Here is a 16979-nt window from a genome sequence, read left to right on the forward strand (position 1 = left end):
AGGATTTTTCTGTGGCATCTCTTCTGTAGCACATCGTAGGTATTTCATATTCAGAGCACATCAGATTCACTGCAGTCTGGCAGTCTTGCAGCCTAAGAGGGTGTTTAGCAAAAAAATTCGTAAATTATTTTGCATTATCATAGCTCCACAGTAACAGAGTGGTTTTGGGGCTCTATTGGACACAGAAAACAGCATGTAGAATTGAGCTGCTTTTTATTTGTGATAGGATTAGTCTTTTTTTTCCCCTCAATCTTTCCTAGTGCTTGTTAGTAGTTACAAGTATTTTGTAGTGGTCAATATATTGACATTGCTTTCATATAAGTATTAGTAAAATTAAGAATGAACATTGTTTCATGCTTAATTTACATATAATTTGCTTTGAACTTTTGATCTTTGCTTAATGTTACTGTTAATTATGTTGTCTGTGAAACTTTTACTCAAAGTTGCCAGAGACTTTTCTTTTTCTACCAAGTATTTTGATGTTATTCAATAAGATCACCATGTACCCTTAAGAAATATAGAAAAGAAGCAAAAAAATTTCATCATTAAATTACTCCCTCAAGTATCATCATTTTTCATATAAAAATTGGAAATGCTGTTCAGATTATAGTTTCTGAAGATGATTTTAACTGCTGTAAAGTTGTTGGTTAATATTCTTTCTTTAACTTCCTTAAAATGTAGGAAGTAGAAACCCATGATTTTAATTTTCCAAAATGTTGAGCCAAAACATAATTTTTTCTATTTGGTCATCTATACTAATTCTTTTTTTTCACCTTCTGTAAGTATCTTAGAATTGGCTTTAAGACTTATTAACATAGTTTCAGAATTACTGAAAATAAATCAGATGGCTCTTTCTGCATCGTGTTTGATGTAGAAGACTATTTTTTTTTATGTAAGCACTTTGAACGCTCTCTTGACGGAAGTTCTGTGAACTATAAGTTATTAGTGTTGCTTTTCTGTTAGTAATTGATGTCTGAAAAGTCTCCAAAAATAGCAAACGTGGTAACTGGTAAGACTTCAGCTATGTTCTTTGAGAGAAATTGATAGTATGAACTGTCTACTTAGTTAATAGAGCAGCTGTTAGTGATTTAGAATAGTAGAATCATAGTCATTAAGATTGGGAAAGACCTCAAAGATCATCCAGTCCAAATGCCAGCACAACACCATCACGGCTACTAAACCATGTCCTGAAGTGCCACGTCTCCACACTTTTTGAACACCTTAAAGGATAGTGACTCCATGGCTTCTGGGCAGACTGTTCCAATGCTTGGCCACTTTTTTGATAACAATTTTTTTTCTAAAAGAATATCTAAACCTCCCCTGGCACAACTTGAGGCTATTTCCTCTCATCCTACACTTAAGAGACCAGCACCCACCTCACTACCACCTCCTTTCCGGTAGCAGAATAGCCATAGCCAAAGAAGAGGGACCATCTGTAAACAAGCTGAAAAAACTCCAGTCTCCTCAGGAATCAGTGAGAAGATTAGCTCTCGGAGGCATCAGAAGTCGCTATTCATCATCACTTTACCTCTTGTCCAGCTTCTCCTCATTTGCCATCTGAGGCAGAAGAATAAGTTCATACTCCCGTATGCACAGGGTTATGGCAGGGCGTGCCTTTATTCTGCTCTCCAAACTTCCTGTAACAAGTAGATCCTTTATGGGATGAAGAAACACTTTGATGTAAACATTACACATAAATGCACTTGATGAAATAGGCCTTCTGTATTCAGACTCTGGAATTTAAAAATTGATGTGAGACTGCATCCAACTATAGACATACACATGTCGAAGTCACAGCTGACAGTGCTCTTGGCATCTGATGTTTTAACAGGCAATATGGTACCGGGACCCCACCTTCTCTAGGAGGTGCTTGATTCTGATACCTGACACTTAGTTTGCTACTGTTCGTGGACCACTGAATGTGTCAGGAGACACCCCAAGTTTGATTTTGGCTTTTATTGATTTTCTTTGGTTTTGTCTGGGCTTTCTTCAGGTCAGAAGTGGGAAATTTGATCCCATATGTTATGGGATATCTACTTGCAGTTGATAACATTTCAGTAGATCTTTCTGGAGTGGGAAATGCTGGATCTTCTGCTCTTAGGGTAGATAGATAGCAAGATCTGTCTTGAATCTCTTCCTGATGTCATGTCCAAGTCAGGGCTGTGCACTGACTTTGTCTTCCTGAGTAGACTGTGACAAACTGCAGTCTTGTTTTTTTCCACATAGCAAGGCACTCGTGGTGGTTTGAATCTTCTTTTCCATCAACTTGGAAGCTGGAGAATATCGGGAAATACATAAGGAGGGGGGAAAATGGCATCAAAAGTGATGTTCCCTCTATGTGAAGACTGCCTGTGGATAGTAAATCTTACTGATGCTTCTTGTAGGACTGCGAAAATGAGTGTCCTTTTACTATCAGAGTGGTGGGAATAGAACTGAAATTGTATTAATGAGCTTGTCGGAAAATTTTTCTGATTACCAGTAGCCAGAGAGCTGTCTGTTATCCTGCCTGTGTGTTTGCTGTTGTTGAAGCATCCGGGGTGTCTGTATGGTTTATTTAAGGTTATTTCTATGTTTTCTTTTCTGTCTGAAGGACTCACACTTCTAGATAATAGTGGCTGTTAGTGATTGGAGTGAAGATTTTGAGGAACTGAGGGGACTAGGCTTTCAGCAAGGAGTTGAGGAGTATTACATAGTCATTCAGCACAATTGGTATTTATTTTCATTTTAAAGAATACATGATATGATGGATTGTTACAGTGGCATAAAAATGAAGATGTAAATAAAGAATTAAAATAAGTCATAAAGAGTGTAAAATGAAATGCTTAAAGCCAAGAGGGAAGACTATTTCAAAGAACACACAGAAATTTAATTAGAGTGGAAATATTGTCTAAATTGAGTTCAGTGACTGGGCTTTGAGAAATGTTTGGGTATCTCTGTAGGGAAACCTTTGCATACATGCAAGTCAGGTATAGAACCAGGAAGTTGGGCCATTTGCTTCCAACTGCTAAACACAATGTAATAGAAAATCTTGTGTAGTCAGTATAATCATAAATTACATTTACTTAAATAAAGTAAAGTTGTTGCTGGCTAAGTTGGCAGGGCAAATACTTGTTGAAACCCTTTGCAATTGAAAATTCTTGCACTGTCTTCCTCTGATATCTTCTGATCACATAAATTTCACTTGACCTAGGCTGACTTCAGTATTACTATTTACTATAGGCTAAAATACTGTTTTGCATTCTTACCCTATTTTGCTTACTGTATTATTTTACAGCTAAACCTGTTAAAAGAGTTGGATTAACTGACCGACTGGGGTTAATGCTTGCAGTAACAGAGTTGAATGCACATTTTTAATGCACACTGGAACTTATTTTTCTCTTTCTGGTGGTTGGACTGCATTGATGTTTTCTGTTTGCGTATGTATATTCATTTATCATTTGCTGTGTCATCGTGCTAAAAGATCATGTGACTTTTTTTCTTGGGGCAATGCACAATGCCATTCAGAAGCAGTGTGTGGGATGGCTTTTGTTCGCATCATTTCTTTTGTCAAGCTGATGCCTTTTTAGAAATCAAACTGAAACCAAGTTCAGCGCAGGAAAACTGATATAAACACGTTCATGAAACACTTCTGATAGCTCACAGAGGCATCTGTAGTTTTCTTCCAGAAGCCATTTATCTGTTAATGTTGAGCCTCTAAGACTTTGGTTTCAGCCTGCACCTTTCTTATAGGATATATTAAAAAAAAATGAAAATGGAGGGCTTGGATTGTTCAAAGCTTTAATGTGGTAATGCGCTCTTTACTTATACTCCCAAAATGAGGATAAGAAGTCCTGGTTTGAGTGCTGCTCGGAGGGGAATCTATCCCAAGGAGAACTGCAGCCCATTCCACTTGAAGTAATTCCATTTATTACTTGGACTGAAAGATTTTGGGGAAGGTATAGCAGCTGCTCTGGGTCTCTGCATGTAGTTTCCAGAAAATACTCTGGAGGTGTGTGCCTTGGTAAACGTTCTGTTGGTTGCTTTGAAAGTTGGAATAAAAGGTGTGAGGGGACATTACTTAAGAGAAGCCGCCTGTCCTTATTGTTTAAGAGTTACACTGGGCACAAATCACATAATGTTAACCATAATGGGAGGTGGGTAATGTGCAGTAGTAATCCAGAGGTTGAACTGAAGATAGACAGTCTTTAAAAATCTTCTGTTTGTCTCTCTTTCGGGGGTGTCTATTGGGGATGACTCACAGATAACTTTTGTGCTGAAAACTGACCTTTAATGGGGCGGAGACGAATTTTGCTCTGATGCTAGTTTGGCTAAGGCAGGATGACCATGGGGCTTGGGGCTGGTGGACAATTCTGGGGCTAGGGTGGGTCCTGGTGCTCCAGGGTGGTTGCCAGTATTTGCTAGCATGTTTATTCACAGGGGAACCCCAGTTGAGTTCCTTGTGGGAAATTTTCCTTAAAGGAAACTGAAAAATGGTGTTGTGGCTCTTTACAGCTAAGAAAAGAGAGGGCTTGCCTTCTGTATTCCCATATTTACCAGTGAATGCTGAAGTGATGCGATCTTAATGGTGGGTTGTAGAATTGGGGGAGATGATTTGCATTTGATTTGTTTTTTGATCTGATCTGTACCCTTGCTGTCCAAATTGCTTGGAAGCAACCAAGCAATTTGGGCGTTATGAGTTATTAAGCAGACTGTGTTCCACTGAATAAGCTTAGTTTGCAACTGTTTGTCTTGAATTGTGCCTTATTTTCTTTTCAGTTTATTCAGTGAGAGCAAAGAAACTAGAAACATTAATGCTGGAAGAGTCACGGCCCTGTAGATAGGACTGTGTTGGTGGCTGAGTAATTTCATTTTGGCTTCTTTTTTCTAAACACACAACTGTTATGTACGGCAAATTAAAACTGAGGGATTGGACTTTCTTGGCCTAGATTTTAATGCTGGTATTTCAAAAGCAAGCTGTTTTTTGAAAGCCCTTCAGATTACTTTTACGATAGAAGTATTGTACTAGATTTCTGCAGTGTCAGAGGCTTGCTAGAAATATTTTGTTGTCCAGTGAAAATGGCTAACCTAAGAAAGTAGACTTATTTGTCCTGAACATAGTTATGGAGTATGAATGAGAGTAAATATCTGGCATGATTTTTTCTTATTCCTAGTTGATCTCTTGGGACTTCTGAAATGGCGATCTAACACAAACCTCTTACAGCAGAATTTGAAGCAGCTGATGAAGGTTGATGGCGGTGAAGTGGTTAAGGTAACAAGTTAAATTTCCTTAAAAATAAGCTTGGAATCATAATTTCGCAGAATCCTGTAATAGAGGTATTCGTGTCCTTTGCTTTGTTCCCTGCCTCCGCAACGTGTACTTTCACATCAAATTGTAACGAGGTGTCTCTCAGCCTTTAGGATGCTAATGCCCTTCTCCGTGCCCTCAAAGAACATTTCAGATGTTGAGTACTAGTAAAACACACGTAAAATGCAAATTTCTGAAAATCTAAGTTGTTTTTTTATCACTCCAGTGAATTTTTATATCCAGTTGTGTAAAGGCAAAGAGTGGTTTTCTTTACAAGATTAGAACATCTTGGAATTCCTACGTGGTGATATTAAATGTATTTTTAATATATGGATATGGAACACAATCCTACTGTGCACTGCTGATATATTTTTCAAAAAATTATTCCTCTTGAAAATATTTAGCTGAGCCAAGTTATTTACACTTGCCAAGGCCACTGAGTGATTGTAGAGACCTACATAAAGACAGATTTAGCTGTGGAAAACTGTAAGCTGGGACTTTATTGAATGTGTTGCAATAAATCAAATCTAAGAGAGTGTCAAAAGATGTAATGTAGTAGGGACAGATGACCCTTAAGGGCCTGTAATGTTGTTTCCTTACTTCAGTGGATTTTAATTTGGTTAACAGAAGCATAAGGAATGCCTCATCGTAAAGTAATGTAAAACATCTGAGACTGCTGGTATTTTCCTTTATTGAGTAGGGTGAAAATAGTATCTCACATGATTTGTTTTTCAGGAAGGTTCTACCTGCTGCTTTTTTGTTATGATCATTTTATAGGTAAAAACGTGACACTGATAATCACTTCTACCAAGCATTGTCATAGTTCTATCATTTGTGTTTTTCCCTCTTCTCCAAATGTCATTGGAGAGTGTATTTTGTGTGATGGATCTTGGTGATTTTAGAAACACCAGAATTCAATACAAACAAGGTTTGAGTAAAAGCAATATTGGAGTGAGTTCTCCAGCTGGTGCACACTCACCCTTCCCTGCATTGTTCCAGGACTTGTATGAAATCATACTCCCTTCTCCCTGTTGCGTGTGGCTCTGAGCAGAACTTGACTTATGCATAGCATAGGAGAGTGAATGTTTAATATTGCTCTCTTTACCTTTCTTACTCTTTTTTTAGAAGATCAGTGTTTACGTTATCCATCCGTTACAGAAGTATTGAGAACTTGAAATGTAGACTGCTGTGTTGCACGTTTGTAATATCTAGTTTGTAACTCTTCTGTTCTTTCAGCTCTTTTTGCCCTTCGTGTTCTTAAACGATACGTGGTACAGCCTCTGTTTATTAGAAGTAGTACAGATGTGATAAGACCTATTCAAATTTTCTATTAAACTGTTTCTGTTTAAGAACTCCAGTAAAATACCTCTGCCAACTGGTATTCATTTATCACTAAGTAGAGATCAGCTGAGATACTCATTCTGTGACAGACTGTTTCAATAGTGTATGGAAACTGTAAATGTTATCTCCCTTTAACAGAGGCTCTGACTCTTCTTGTGCATAGAGTCTGTAGGATATGAGAATCTAAACTAACAGTCTAGAAATTATTCAAACTGCCTCCCTACCTGAGAAATGTTTTCCTGCCACTTTATGCAACAAAAGCATCTGCCCTGTATCCTTCCTGCTATTACAGGAAGTCCTTGGGAACAGATTTAAAACTTGAACTCTACTAATGAAAGTCAATATATGACACAGATGGAATTAAGTTCTTTTCTGAGTAAGATCTAAAAATTGAACACCATAGCTATGTAATACTTCGCTGTGTTATAGTAGAATCAATTAAAATATTGCCATCAGATTGCTTCATATGATTTAAATTTCCTGGTTGAGCAGGGGTGTTGGACCAGATGACCTCCAGAGGTCCCTTCCAACCTCAGTCACTCTGTGATGCCTTGGTATGTTGCCTCAAGATGAAATGAAGACTTGATTAGTCATGACATGGCCTTCTAACTTTCTTCTGGTTTTCAAGGGATTTGGCTAAGGAGTGTTTGGCATCCAAGAGTACTACTCTTCAAATCAAGACAGAAACTTTTGTCAAAGCTCAAAACTGTGCTTTACTCTTCCTGCTAGCTGCTGGCTAAATGCACTTTATTTGCATGTGTATTTAATAGAACACATGGGACTTTGAGAAGGCTATAATTTTCTTTCCGCCCCCTAATACTGTAGAGAAATTATGAATAGAATCTCCCCCAAAACTTCAGTCTAAAATCAGTTTGTAAGCATTTTGACTTTTCTGTTTTTTCATCTTCAGATATTAGTAGCATGAACTGTGGCTCCATGTTCCCTTGTTTTGAGGAAGATTTGGCATTCATCAGTGTTTAGTGAGCTGCTAAGTGGAGGTTAATTCCTGAGATTTAACTCTAGATTTAGTAGATAGTGCAGTAGATGTACAATCTAGGAGACTTATTGCCTAGATAAATATTTTTAAAGGAGGAAGGTGGGAGTTGGGCTGTTTCTGTCACTGCCACCGTGTATATAATATTTCTTCGTAGCTGCAGTTTCAGGAATCATTTGCCTTCTGCTTGTTCAGACATTCATCCCCAGCTATACCTTGTCTCATCTACAACACCCATTTTAATTCATTGAGATAGGCATGCTGGGACAATCCATGTTGAAGCCCTTCTTTCTCAACCAGAATGATTACAAATTGAGGCCATGATCCATCCTCATTCTGCTTTGGAGAAGCCTGTGTTTTTTTTGTCACCTGGTAGAAGAAAGTGCCCAGACACAGAATCCCATGCTCATAAAACTGAGCGTGTTGATGAATATCACTGGTCATGGATTACTTGCTGTCCCTGGGAAGAAATGCTGTAATATAAATGTGTAAAACAGCTTTTATCCCTCTGCTTAACCTGAATTCCCTGACACTAATCTGCTCTTAACTTTCATGTTGTACAGATCAGGGTGTCCAGCCAGCTGGCTAGTGAAGGCTCTTCCTCTGTTGCAGTGGTACAGGCGTGTAGGTTTTGGGTTGGGGCAGAAGGTGTGCTCTGTTTCCCATGCCTGCATGTATGCTTTCATTTGAATTTGTGGATCTGAGCTTACATAGTCATGAAAAGTGATACACTGTGCACTACTTGTTGCTCAGCTCAAAACTATTGAGGATGACCTAATTTGTTTGGCATGAGACTCAGTTGCTTGTGTGGTTTGTGCTCCAAAATATCAGTTTTCAGAAACTGCATGATCCTGTTGACTGTATGCTGAAACTGAATTTTAAAAGACATTGTTCCTTGACTATGATAGATTAAACTCCATGTTCAGATGTTCCAAGTGTGATTTCTGACTTATTTTTTCTGTTTGAGTGATGTGGATCTAAAGGTAATCAACTTAACTAAATAATGATTTGCTGAAAACAAAAATGCTGTATTTTCCTATTACTTGGCTAACTTTTAAAATGTCTTTACTTCGTAAATATGTCTGTAGAAGCCTGTATGAAATCTGAATTTCATTTTTCTTGTAAAATCTGATGATTTTTGTGTTTATTTGTAGTTTCTTCAAGATACATTGGATGCACTTTTTAACATAATGATGGAGAACTCTGAGAGTGAGACATTTGACACATTAGTGTTTGATGCTTTGGTAAGTTTGTCTTGTGGATGGACTAAACTGTAGATACTGTAATGATGAATAAAACAAATATGGTGTAAGTGCTAGAATGAAGTTTCCTAATTAAAAAAAAATCTTAGCTGTTATGTATTGTTTAATTTAAAGATTTATTTGAAGTTTCAGTTGGGCTTGATCAAAAGAGAGCTGGGTTACATCATGTTATCCTCCAAGAAGAGATGGAAGTAATCAAGTCTAGTCATTTTAGTGGATTAACAGCACAATTTAGGACAGAAACAGGAAGTTTCTACTGAGAACAGAAAACTGTAGTGAACAGGAGATTTTCACAGGAAAGGACAATATGAATATCTTGGGAGGATAATCAAAAGCCAAAGTCTGTGGTTTTTATGTTGTTAATGTGATTTATCTGAAAATAAAGGTAAGAATTTTTAGGGGGGGAGTCTAATGCAATAATTATGATGGTTTTTTTCAGGTATTTATCATTGGACTGATTGCTGACAGAAAATTTCAACATTTTAATCCTGTCTTGGAAACCTACATTAAGAAGCATTTCAGTGCTACGTTAGCCTACACGTAAAGTTTCAAATTTACTCTTCCTAATATGTCTTGAATATTTTTTTCAGATAACATTATTCAATTACTTGGTTGTGTGGGTTAATTGAGAATTTGCCCATAGAGCTTGGGAGGAGGGGAGGTTCTTAAAGGCTGGAGATAGTATGTCTTTCTCTTGTGAAATACCAGTAGTAAAACATTTGATCATTTGCTAGGAGGAAATGTTGATTTTGGTGTATTACAGGAGGGAGTGATTTGATATCAAGAGTTGTTTTGTAAGGAAAATATGCATAAGCACTTCTCAGTCATACTTGAGAAAGAAATCATTTCTGTATAGGATGCTTCAAATATATGTTGTTTGGTGCATTAAATTGATGTTCTGCCCTGAATTATCTGTGTTACTGTCACTTTGTAGAGGAAACTGTGAATGACAAAAAAAATAAGTCTGTTACTATTGCTGTCTTAATATTGATGCTTAGGATCTTTGCTGCTGCTTCAGTCTATTGATGTTAGAGGAAAAATGTATAACGAATATCTCTGCAGTGGAAAATAAATCCAAACTGGAAAACCTGCTGTGCGCTTTGCTGCTGTTATACAGTCATTGCTATGTGACCAGAAAATGTCTGAGCAAGAATTGATTTAAAGCAGTGAAGGAGAGTTAGGCCTTTAGATGCAACTTTGGTATTACGATCCCTTCACTGAGTTGTGGCCACTGTTTCAGCCTTCATGTGAAGTGGGTAAAGGATGAAGCATCCTCCAGCATCTGGTTTTATTCACAAGAGCTGGAGGTGGCCCTTTGACTGGCAGGCATGGAAAACATCCTTCCCTTCCTTAAATACAGGGGGGCAGAAGCAGCTTTAAGGTTGAGAATGCTGGAAGAGCTGAATTCTACCTTGACTTGTGCTCATGGGCATGACAGATCCCTCCTTGTCCCTGCCTTTTATTCCACAAATTTCTTTATGTAAAAGAAGTTGCATCGAAATTATCTGTGGTTGCTTGAATTTCTTAAGCAGTTTACTCCTCTTCAAATAAATGTCTGTATATCAAGAAATCTCTCTATTCAATGTTATTTTCTTAGTGGTATATAATGTACTTTTTACTTTTAGTGTGAATGTTGAAACACACAGCATAGCTAGGATGATTTAACATGTAATTCCTTGTAGTTGCATTAAAATCGTGGTTTTATATTCATTGAAAGGAAAGCAGTTGAAATTATTTTCAAAATTATTTCGCTTTCAAGTTTGATAGACTTTAAAATGTGGAATAAAAGAATTTCCAACTAGTGTTACGTACATTTTGAGAAATAAGTTTCAAAAATTCTAGCCCCAAATTCGCATGAAACATTTGTAAAGGGGATGCCTTGTTTAACGAAGAAATTCCCTTTTTGTGTTTAATTCTACAAATGTGTTTCTATTCATTTAATTATTTTGATTATTACTAGTAGTTGCATCGTAATATAAATCTGAATATCCAGGAGAAAATAAGTCTTAGCGAGATTTGCTGTATTGGCTGTATGATGAATTGTGTTACGGTCCATGTTTTTTCTTCTTTCTCAAGAGTAGGTTACAGCTACTTACCAGCAAAACCAAGAACTCAATGAGTTTATTAGTTAGATAATTAACTTATTGACTTAGTGTGCACTACTTAAGCATATGATTTTTCTTTACACCTTTCATAGCTGTAATTCTTCTCTGCGAGCATACTTGTAACTTATATGCCTGTTTGTATTTAAACAGAAAACTGACTAAAGTTTTGAAAACTTATGTGGATAATGCTGAGAAGTGTGGTATCAGTGATCAACTCTTCAAAGCTATGAAAGCTTTGGAGTACATCTTCAAGTTCATAGTCCGATCCAGGATATTGTTCAATCAGTAAGTATGGTGAATGCTAAAACCTCCTGTGATTCCCATCGATAATATCATTCAAAAAGCATCAAAATGATAACACCACAGACTACAGTTGCTCAAAGTTGCATTGTTTTACAAATATCTCTTAAGCTGTTAGAAGTTCTTTCAGGAGACAACTGTAGCTAGGAGCATGCCAGATTTCCTTGACGGAGATGTATATTTTAAGTCACAGGGCACTGCTAAAATAATGATGTGTTTCAGTCTCTGAACAAATTAAGCTAGCCACTGTTTGGGAAGCTTTTGCGAATAACCATCTCGTCCTGTGACTGAAAGGTTGAAGGTACTGAGTAGCCATACTGCCCTGTCCCTCATCCCGGCCTGGGCTTTGCTGTTGGCTTCTGTCAGATGGCTGTGAAGATCTGGGAAGACTGAAGTAATGAAAATCTTGCACTAAAGCAAAGGGACAGATTTTCTGGATGGGGAGCATGATGTTTGTCCTTGGGTGGTACTTGCAGGGCTCGGGCAGAAGCTGTGATTTGCAGAGGGCTTTATTCATAGGCCAAACGTGGAGAGGGAAGAGAGTCAGAACAGATGAACAGCAAGGGGGAAGAGAGTATGAGATGTCCCTATTTTGAACCACTGCCTCATAAAAGAAAATCAAGTCTTGTTGGAGTTGACCCCCCAGGAGCTTGGAGCTGCCTACCCTCCATAGCTGTCAGAGCAGAATGAAGCTGTCGGAGATCGGTTGCTGTTTGTAGGGCTCTGCAGTCTCAATAGGTTTCAGTGAGTGAGGCAGGAAAGTGGAGAGAAAGAAGGGCTGCAGAAATCTCAAGAGCTGTAGTTTTTTTGATGGGAGAATTGTCTGAGTTTCTGTAAAAGCTTCTGTGCCTGCTGGCGTGGCAGAGGTCTGCTGGGGGCTGTTTTCTGCTCCCCCCTTGACCTCCTGCATGTTGAATAGCACTGAGACTCACTGGTGCTGTCTGCAGTGGCCATCCATCCATGAAGTCAAACATAAATAATTATTCTAAGTTAATTTGAAAGTCAGTAGAGTGCTTTATACACAAAAATAATAAAAAAGTTACAAAACAATATGATGATGTATTTGTCTTCGTTTAGCGTCAGCCCTTTGCCACTTGTTAGTGATGGTAACAACCTTATTACAAGGGATTTATGTAGAGCTCTGAAGTTACCGACTCCACCAACCTTTCCCTAATTTGGAGATTGTAATTTATTACTGTCGGAGTCCTGCTGTGAGATTCATAAAATGCTGAATGTCACTTAAACTGTTGCACGTCCTACAAATCACTTTAAACCAGAAAAAAATAATCATCTCTTGCTGCAGATTAGATTTACAGACAATATGACCCTCTAGTATTGGCCATTAGATTTCTTCCTGCTAACTACTCATTTGCAGTTGGGAAGAGACAGATCTCAATGACAAGGGATTAATCAGCGAAGCTACTGAAAGCTGAATGACACTACGCTTTGTTCTGCTGTAAGGCTTAAATCCTGCCTGAGTGTGTGATTTGAAGCGATTATAATGCAGAAGTGTAACAGTGTTCTGAAATATTGTGGGTGATTTACTGAGAAACCACAATGAGTAAGCAGAATCTTTTATTAAATATATTACATATTTATAACTTTAGTAATGTGGTAGTGGACAGAATATGCGGAACATTTTAGTAATGTGATTGCAGGCAAGCTTCAGTTCTGGATAAATACATAGAAGCCGTCTAGTTAAAGTGTGGTGGCAAATCTATTTCTTCAGTATATCGAGGTTTATAAAGGCAAAATTTAAGTGAACTTTAGAAATATATTTATTTGGTTTACTCATTACTGACCCCAGTAGTTATGTTGCATTTACAATAGCCTTAAAATTTTGAAGGCAGTGCTAGAAGGGTCAACTCAGTGTAATCCTGGTTTTCTTGTAGATGCATTTTTTGTGTGTTAGCAGGTGTATGTACTTATTTAAAGTACAAGTTTAATAACTGACATTAGAAGCATTTGCAACTAACTTGTTTATTTTTATTGCAATTTCCTTTTTGAAATGCAAAGCTTTTTTCTGAAGCAGTTTGATTTACTGGACTGCCAAGTTCAGTTACTCTTCATATTAGTATTAGTTTCACCTCTTTAATCTGTTCAATTGTACACTGAAATCCATTATTGAAATTAGGATTTAACAAGAAGTTTGCCCTGCAGAACCCTTAGTTTTAGCACAGCAAAATAACACAATTTAATATTTTTCTGTAGCATTCATTTCCCCTGTGTTGAGGTCCAATGGCTTTTTAAAGTATTTGTGGCTCCCAAAGGCGTATGAACACAGTATTAAAAATTTTACACATTAGTTTCAGTGTAAAGCAGCAAGAACATGCTGAACTCTGGATTTATCTTAAGATAAGCCTCTTTCCTTCTGTAGTAGGTGGTACATCGTGTTCTCTTCAAACATGAAGAAATCATACTGTGACTGTACATATAAAAATTCTGGGTTGGGTGCTTTTTCTCAGCTGCAGACCACATTTGAGACCACCTTACTGGGTCTAACTCCAGAAAAAAACAGGGGACTTGAGCTCTTGCTGGGAGCTGCTTCATGCAAAATATTTGGGTGAGCTCAGGCACAGAGCTAGTGAGACCATGGGAGGCTTTTGAAGCCCAGTTGCCGTTGGATAAGGCTCTTAGAATCAAAGCTCACTATGTAAGTGTGGGGTTTTAGGTGGGGAGGAAGTCCCATTTGATGTTTATAAACACTCCTGTTTAGATTTGACCTGGATGCCATTGTCTACTGAGCTGCTTTTTTGTTTTCTTTTTACGTGATGTCAAGTCTGTGTGGCTGAGGTTCAGGCAATAGCTCTTAGGTAGGTGAGTCATACATGCTGCCAAAGGGAAGGGGGGAATTTAAAGGATTTTATGTGGTGTTAGGCTTCCTCCCACCCCTTCCCATTTTGTAGTAAGAATTATCTCATCTTGTAGCCAAAGCAGAGATCATTCTGCATTTAAAGTGTCCAAGAATGTTTCAGGAACACTTTTTCCTGTGCTGTATTGAACCGGTGGACCATACTTTTCAGCTTGGCTATGTATTTTTTGCCTTTGGTGTTGCTCAAGCATCTCGGGGCAGTTTTTATGTCCCTGAAAGCATCTGGCGGAGAGAGGGGCGTCTTATTGGACAGATCAGCTGTGGAAAATCCTGCCTGAAGGCATGGGGACCTGCCTTGCAAACTTGAGCTGTGGATTAGTTGTTCTTCTGCAGCAGCTGTGCTGATTGTATGGGAAGCTGAGCCTTAACTAGTTTAGTGTTAGTGAGCCAAAAATTAGAGGTGAATTACATTTAAATTTAGTGCTCTCTTCCCATGGGAAAAAAGGTGGAGTTTCAGCAAGTAGTGGGTTGATGGACTTTTTCTTCCTTTCACAGAGTTTAAGGTCACTCACTTTAGGCCACTGGTAGATTTTAATGATTGCTGGCAAGTTGTCTGGATGCTTTCTGGCTTCCTCATCAGAGAGCTGCTTGGCATTGGTCCTCCCAGACATCTGCTAGCTCCTATGCAGGGTGAAGAAACTATCCCACTGCTGCGTGGGCATGTGAAATTGGGTCACTGCTGAGGGATTCACTGTGACTTGAAGGCATAAACAACAATACTGAATGTGGCATTTTACATAGGAGGCTCGAAAATAAAAATCTGCTGCTCCTGCTGGCCCAGCCCGGTCAGTCTTTCTTGTCTTTAGTTTTTTGTAAAGAAAACTCTTCGTTCAGTGAAGAAACATGTAGAAATTCTTGAGTTTGATTTTTTTAAAGACATATTTTCATTTTATTTGGATTGTGCTTGTGAAACCTAATTATTTTTCAGACTTTATGAAAACAAAGGAGAAGCAGACTTCAGGGAGTCCCTGCTGCAGCTCTTTAAGTCCATCAATGAGATGATGAGCAGCGTCTCTGATCAAACTGTTATAGTGAAGGTACGTATTTTACACGTCTCCATCTTGGCTTTACTCTTGCATCCTAAGCCCCAGTTAGGTGGTTGAAGTGTACGCTTGTGTTTGTGCCCAAAAGCATATTTTACCTCAAATGCAGTTAATGGTTAGTGCTTCTAATGGAATTTTTGTGATTGTGTAAGGAATGTGCTTCAAACAAGTAAGTTTGCTTAAATTGCTGCAAATACATCACTTCTATCTTTAAAAAGAGAACTTATGTGTTAAATGATGTTCAGCTTATTTTACTTGGATAATCTTAGCTTTAAGGTATTTTTAAGGCATTATCCTTAAGATGCTGATGGCAATGTAGATCCTTGTATTCTTATGCGCTTATATCTTAGGCTGGTCAAGAACTTCAATATAGTATTTTACGCCTGAGTACGTGATTTTAAGGGAAAATCAGTAGTGAGTTAGACTGTAAACTGCACCTCACACCCCTCTTCATTGACCCTTTAAAATGGTTAGCTACTTTTGGTGGCATTGGCTAGCTCTTGGAATTGAGAATGCTCTCTGACCTCACATGAACATAGATATTAATATCACAGGGCAGAAGCATTGAGTTATAGCACTGGTGGATATTTTTTAGGAAGAGAAGCCTGAGGTCGTTGTGCCAATACCGATCCCATGTTCTTCTGGTGAATCTCTTTAACCATGGAAAAGTTCAGAGTCCATCATAAGCAGTGTTTTTGATAAGTTAAGACCTTGAAGTTCTCCTTGTGGTTCCAAATGGCATTTAGAAAAGGACAGAACTCTTGGCCTAGCTGTGCAGAGTCCGTTGAAAGGTGATGATCAGAAAGGGTTTAAGAATTGGGTTTGAATTTGGGGGTGATTTGATAGTATGGAGTCATAGAATGGTTTGGGTTGCAAGGACCTTTTACACGTCATCCAGTCTAACCCCCTTTGCAGTGAGCAGGGGCGTCTTCCACTAGATCCAGGTTGCTTAGAGACCATTCCAACCTGACCATGAATGTTTTGAGGCATGGGGCATCTACCCCTTCTCTGGGCAACCTACGCCAGTGCTTCACTGCCCTCATTGTAAAGAATTTCTTCCTTACGTCTAGTCTGAATCTGCCTGCTTTGATTTTAAAACCATTTCATCTTGTTCTACCAGACAAAATATTTGTCCCCATCATTCTTGTAGGCCCCTGTTAGGTAATGAAAGGCCCAAGTAAGATCTCCCCAGAGCCTTCCCTTCTCTAGGCTGAAGAGCTCCAACTTTTCCAGCCTTTCTTCACAAGAGAGGTGCTCCATCCCTCTGATGATTTTTGTGGTCCTCCTCTGGGCCTTCTTCAGTAGGTCCATGGTGGAGGCTCCAGGACACAATACTCCAGGAGGGGTCTGAGCAGAGGAGAGGGAGAGGATCACGTCCCTTGGCCTGCTGACCATGCTGCTTTTGATGCAGCCCAGGATACGGTTGGCCTAGCATGTTTTCAGATTATGAGGACTGAATATAAGATTTATTTTCCTAAAGCAGATGAGAATTGAGCTTTTTTTCTTTTTCAGTGGTTTATACCTTATAAAAAGTATTTAAAAACACCCCCCAAAATAATGTTGTTGTCTTCGTATGAGATGCAGGAAAGCAAGACAGTCTTTCTAGCAAAGGCTAGAGAGATCAAACCACAGCAGTATCTTTCCTGGTCTGTATGTTGTTTCATGTTCAGATCTCTGCAAACTTGGGTGCAGCACATCTTCTGTCTGCATTTCCCTGTGTGAAGTAACCGGTGTGAAACCTTGACAGATGAGCCACATTGGACTCTGAGAAGTGTGCT

General features: G+C 38.5%; 1 protein-coding gene across 2 annotated transcripts in view; it reads left to right on the forward strand.

The window, feature by feature from the left end:
- Nucleotides 1–16979, forward strand: part of DOCK1 (dedicator of cytokinesis 1) — a 318523-nt gene that overhangs the window by 55451 nt on the left and 246093 nt on the right. For both annotated transcript variants that reach the window (XM_069864186.1, XM_069864187.1), the window contains exons 19-23: nucleotides 5151–5248; nucleotides 8774–8863; nucleotides 9321–9421; nucleotides 11137–11271; nucleotides 15087–15195. In XM_069864186.1, the coding sequence (XP_069720287.1) occupies nucleotides 5151–5248; nucleotides 8774–8863; nucleotides 9321–9421; nucleotides 11137–11271; nucleotides 15087–15195 (533 nt within the window). The remainder of the gene's footprint in view (nucleotides 1–5150; nucleotides 5249–8773; nucleotides 8864–9320; nucleotides 9422–11136; nucleotides 11272–15086; nucleotides 15196–16979) is intronic.

Source organism: Phaenicophaeus curvirostris, chromosome 9, assembly GCF_032191515.1.
Source record: "Phaenicophaeus curvirostris isolate KB17595 chromosome 9, BPBGC_Pcur_1.0, whole genome shotgun sequence".
NCBI lineage: Eukaryota > Metazoa > Chordata > Aves > Cuculiformes > Cuculidae > Phaenicophaeus > Phaenicophaeus curvirostris.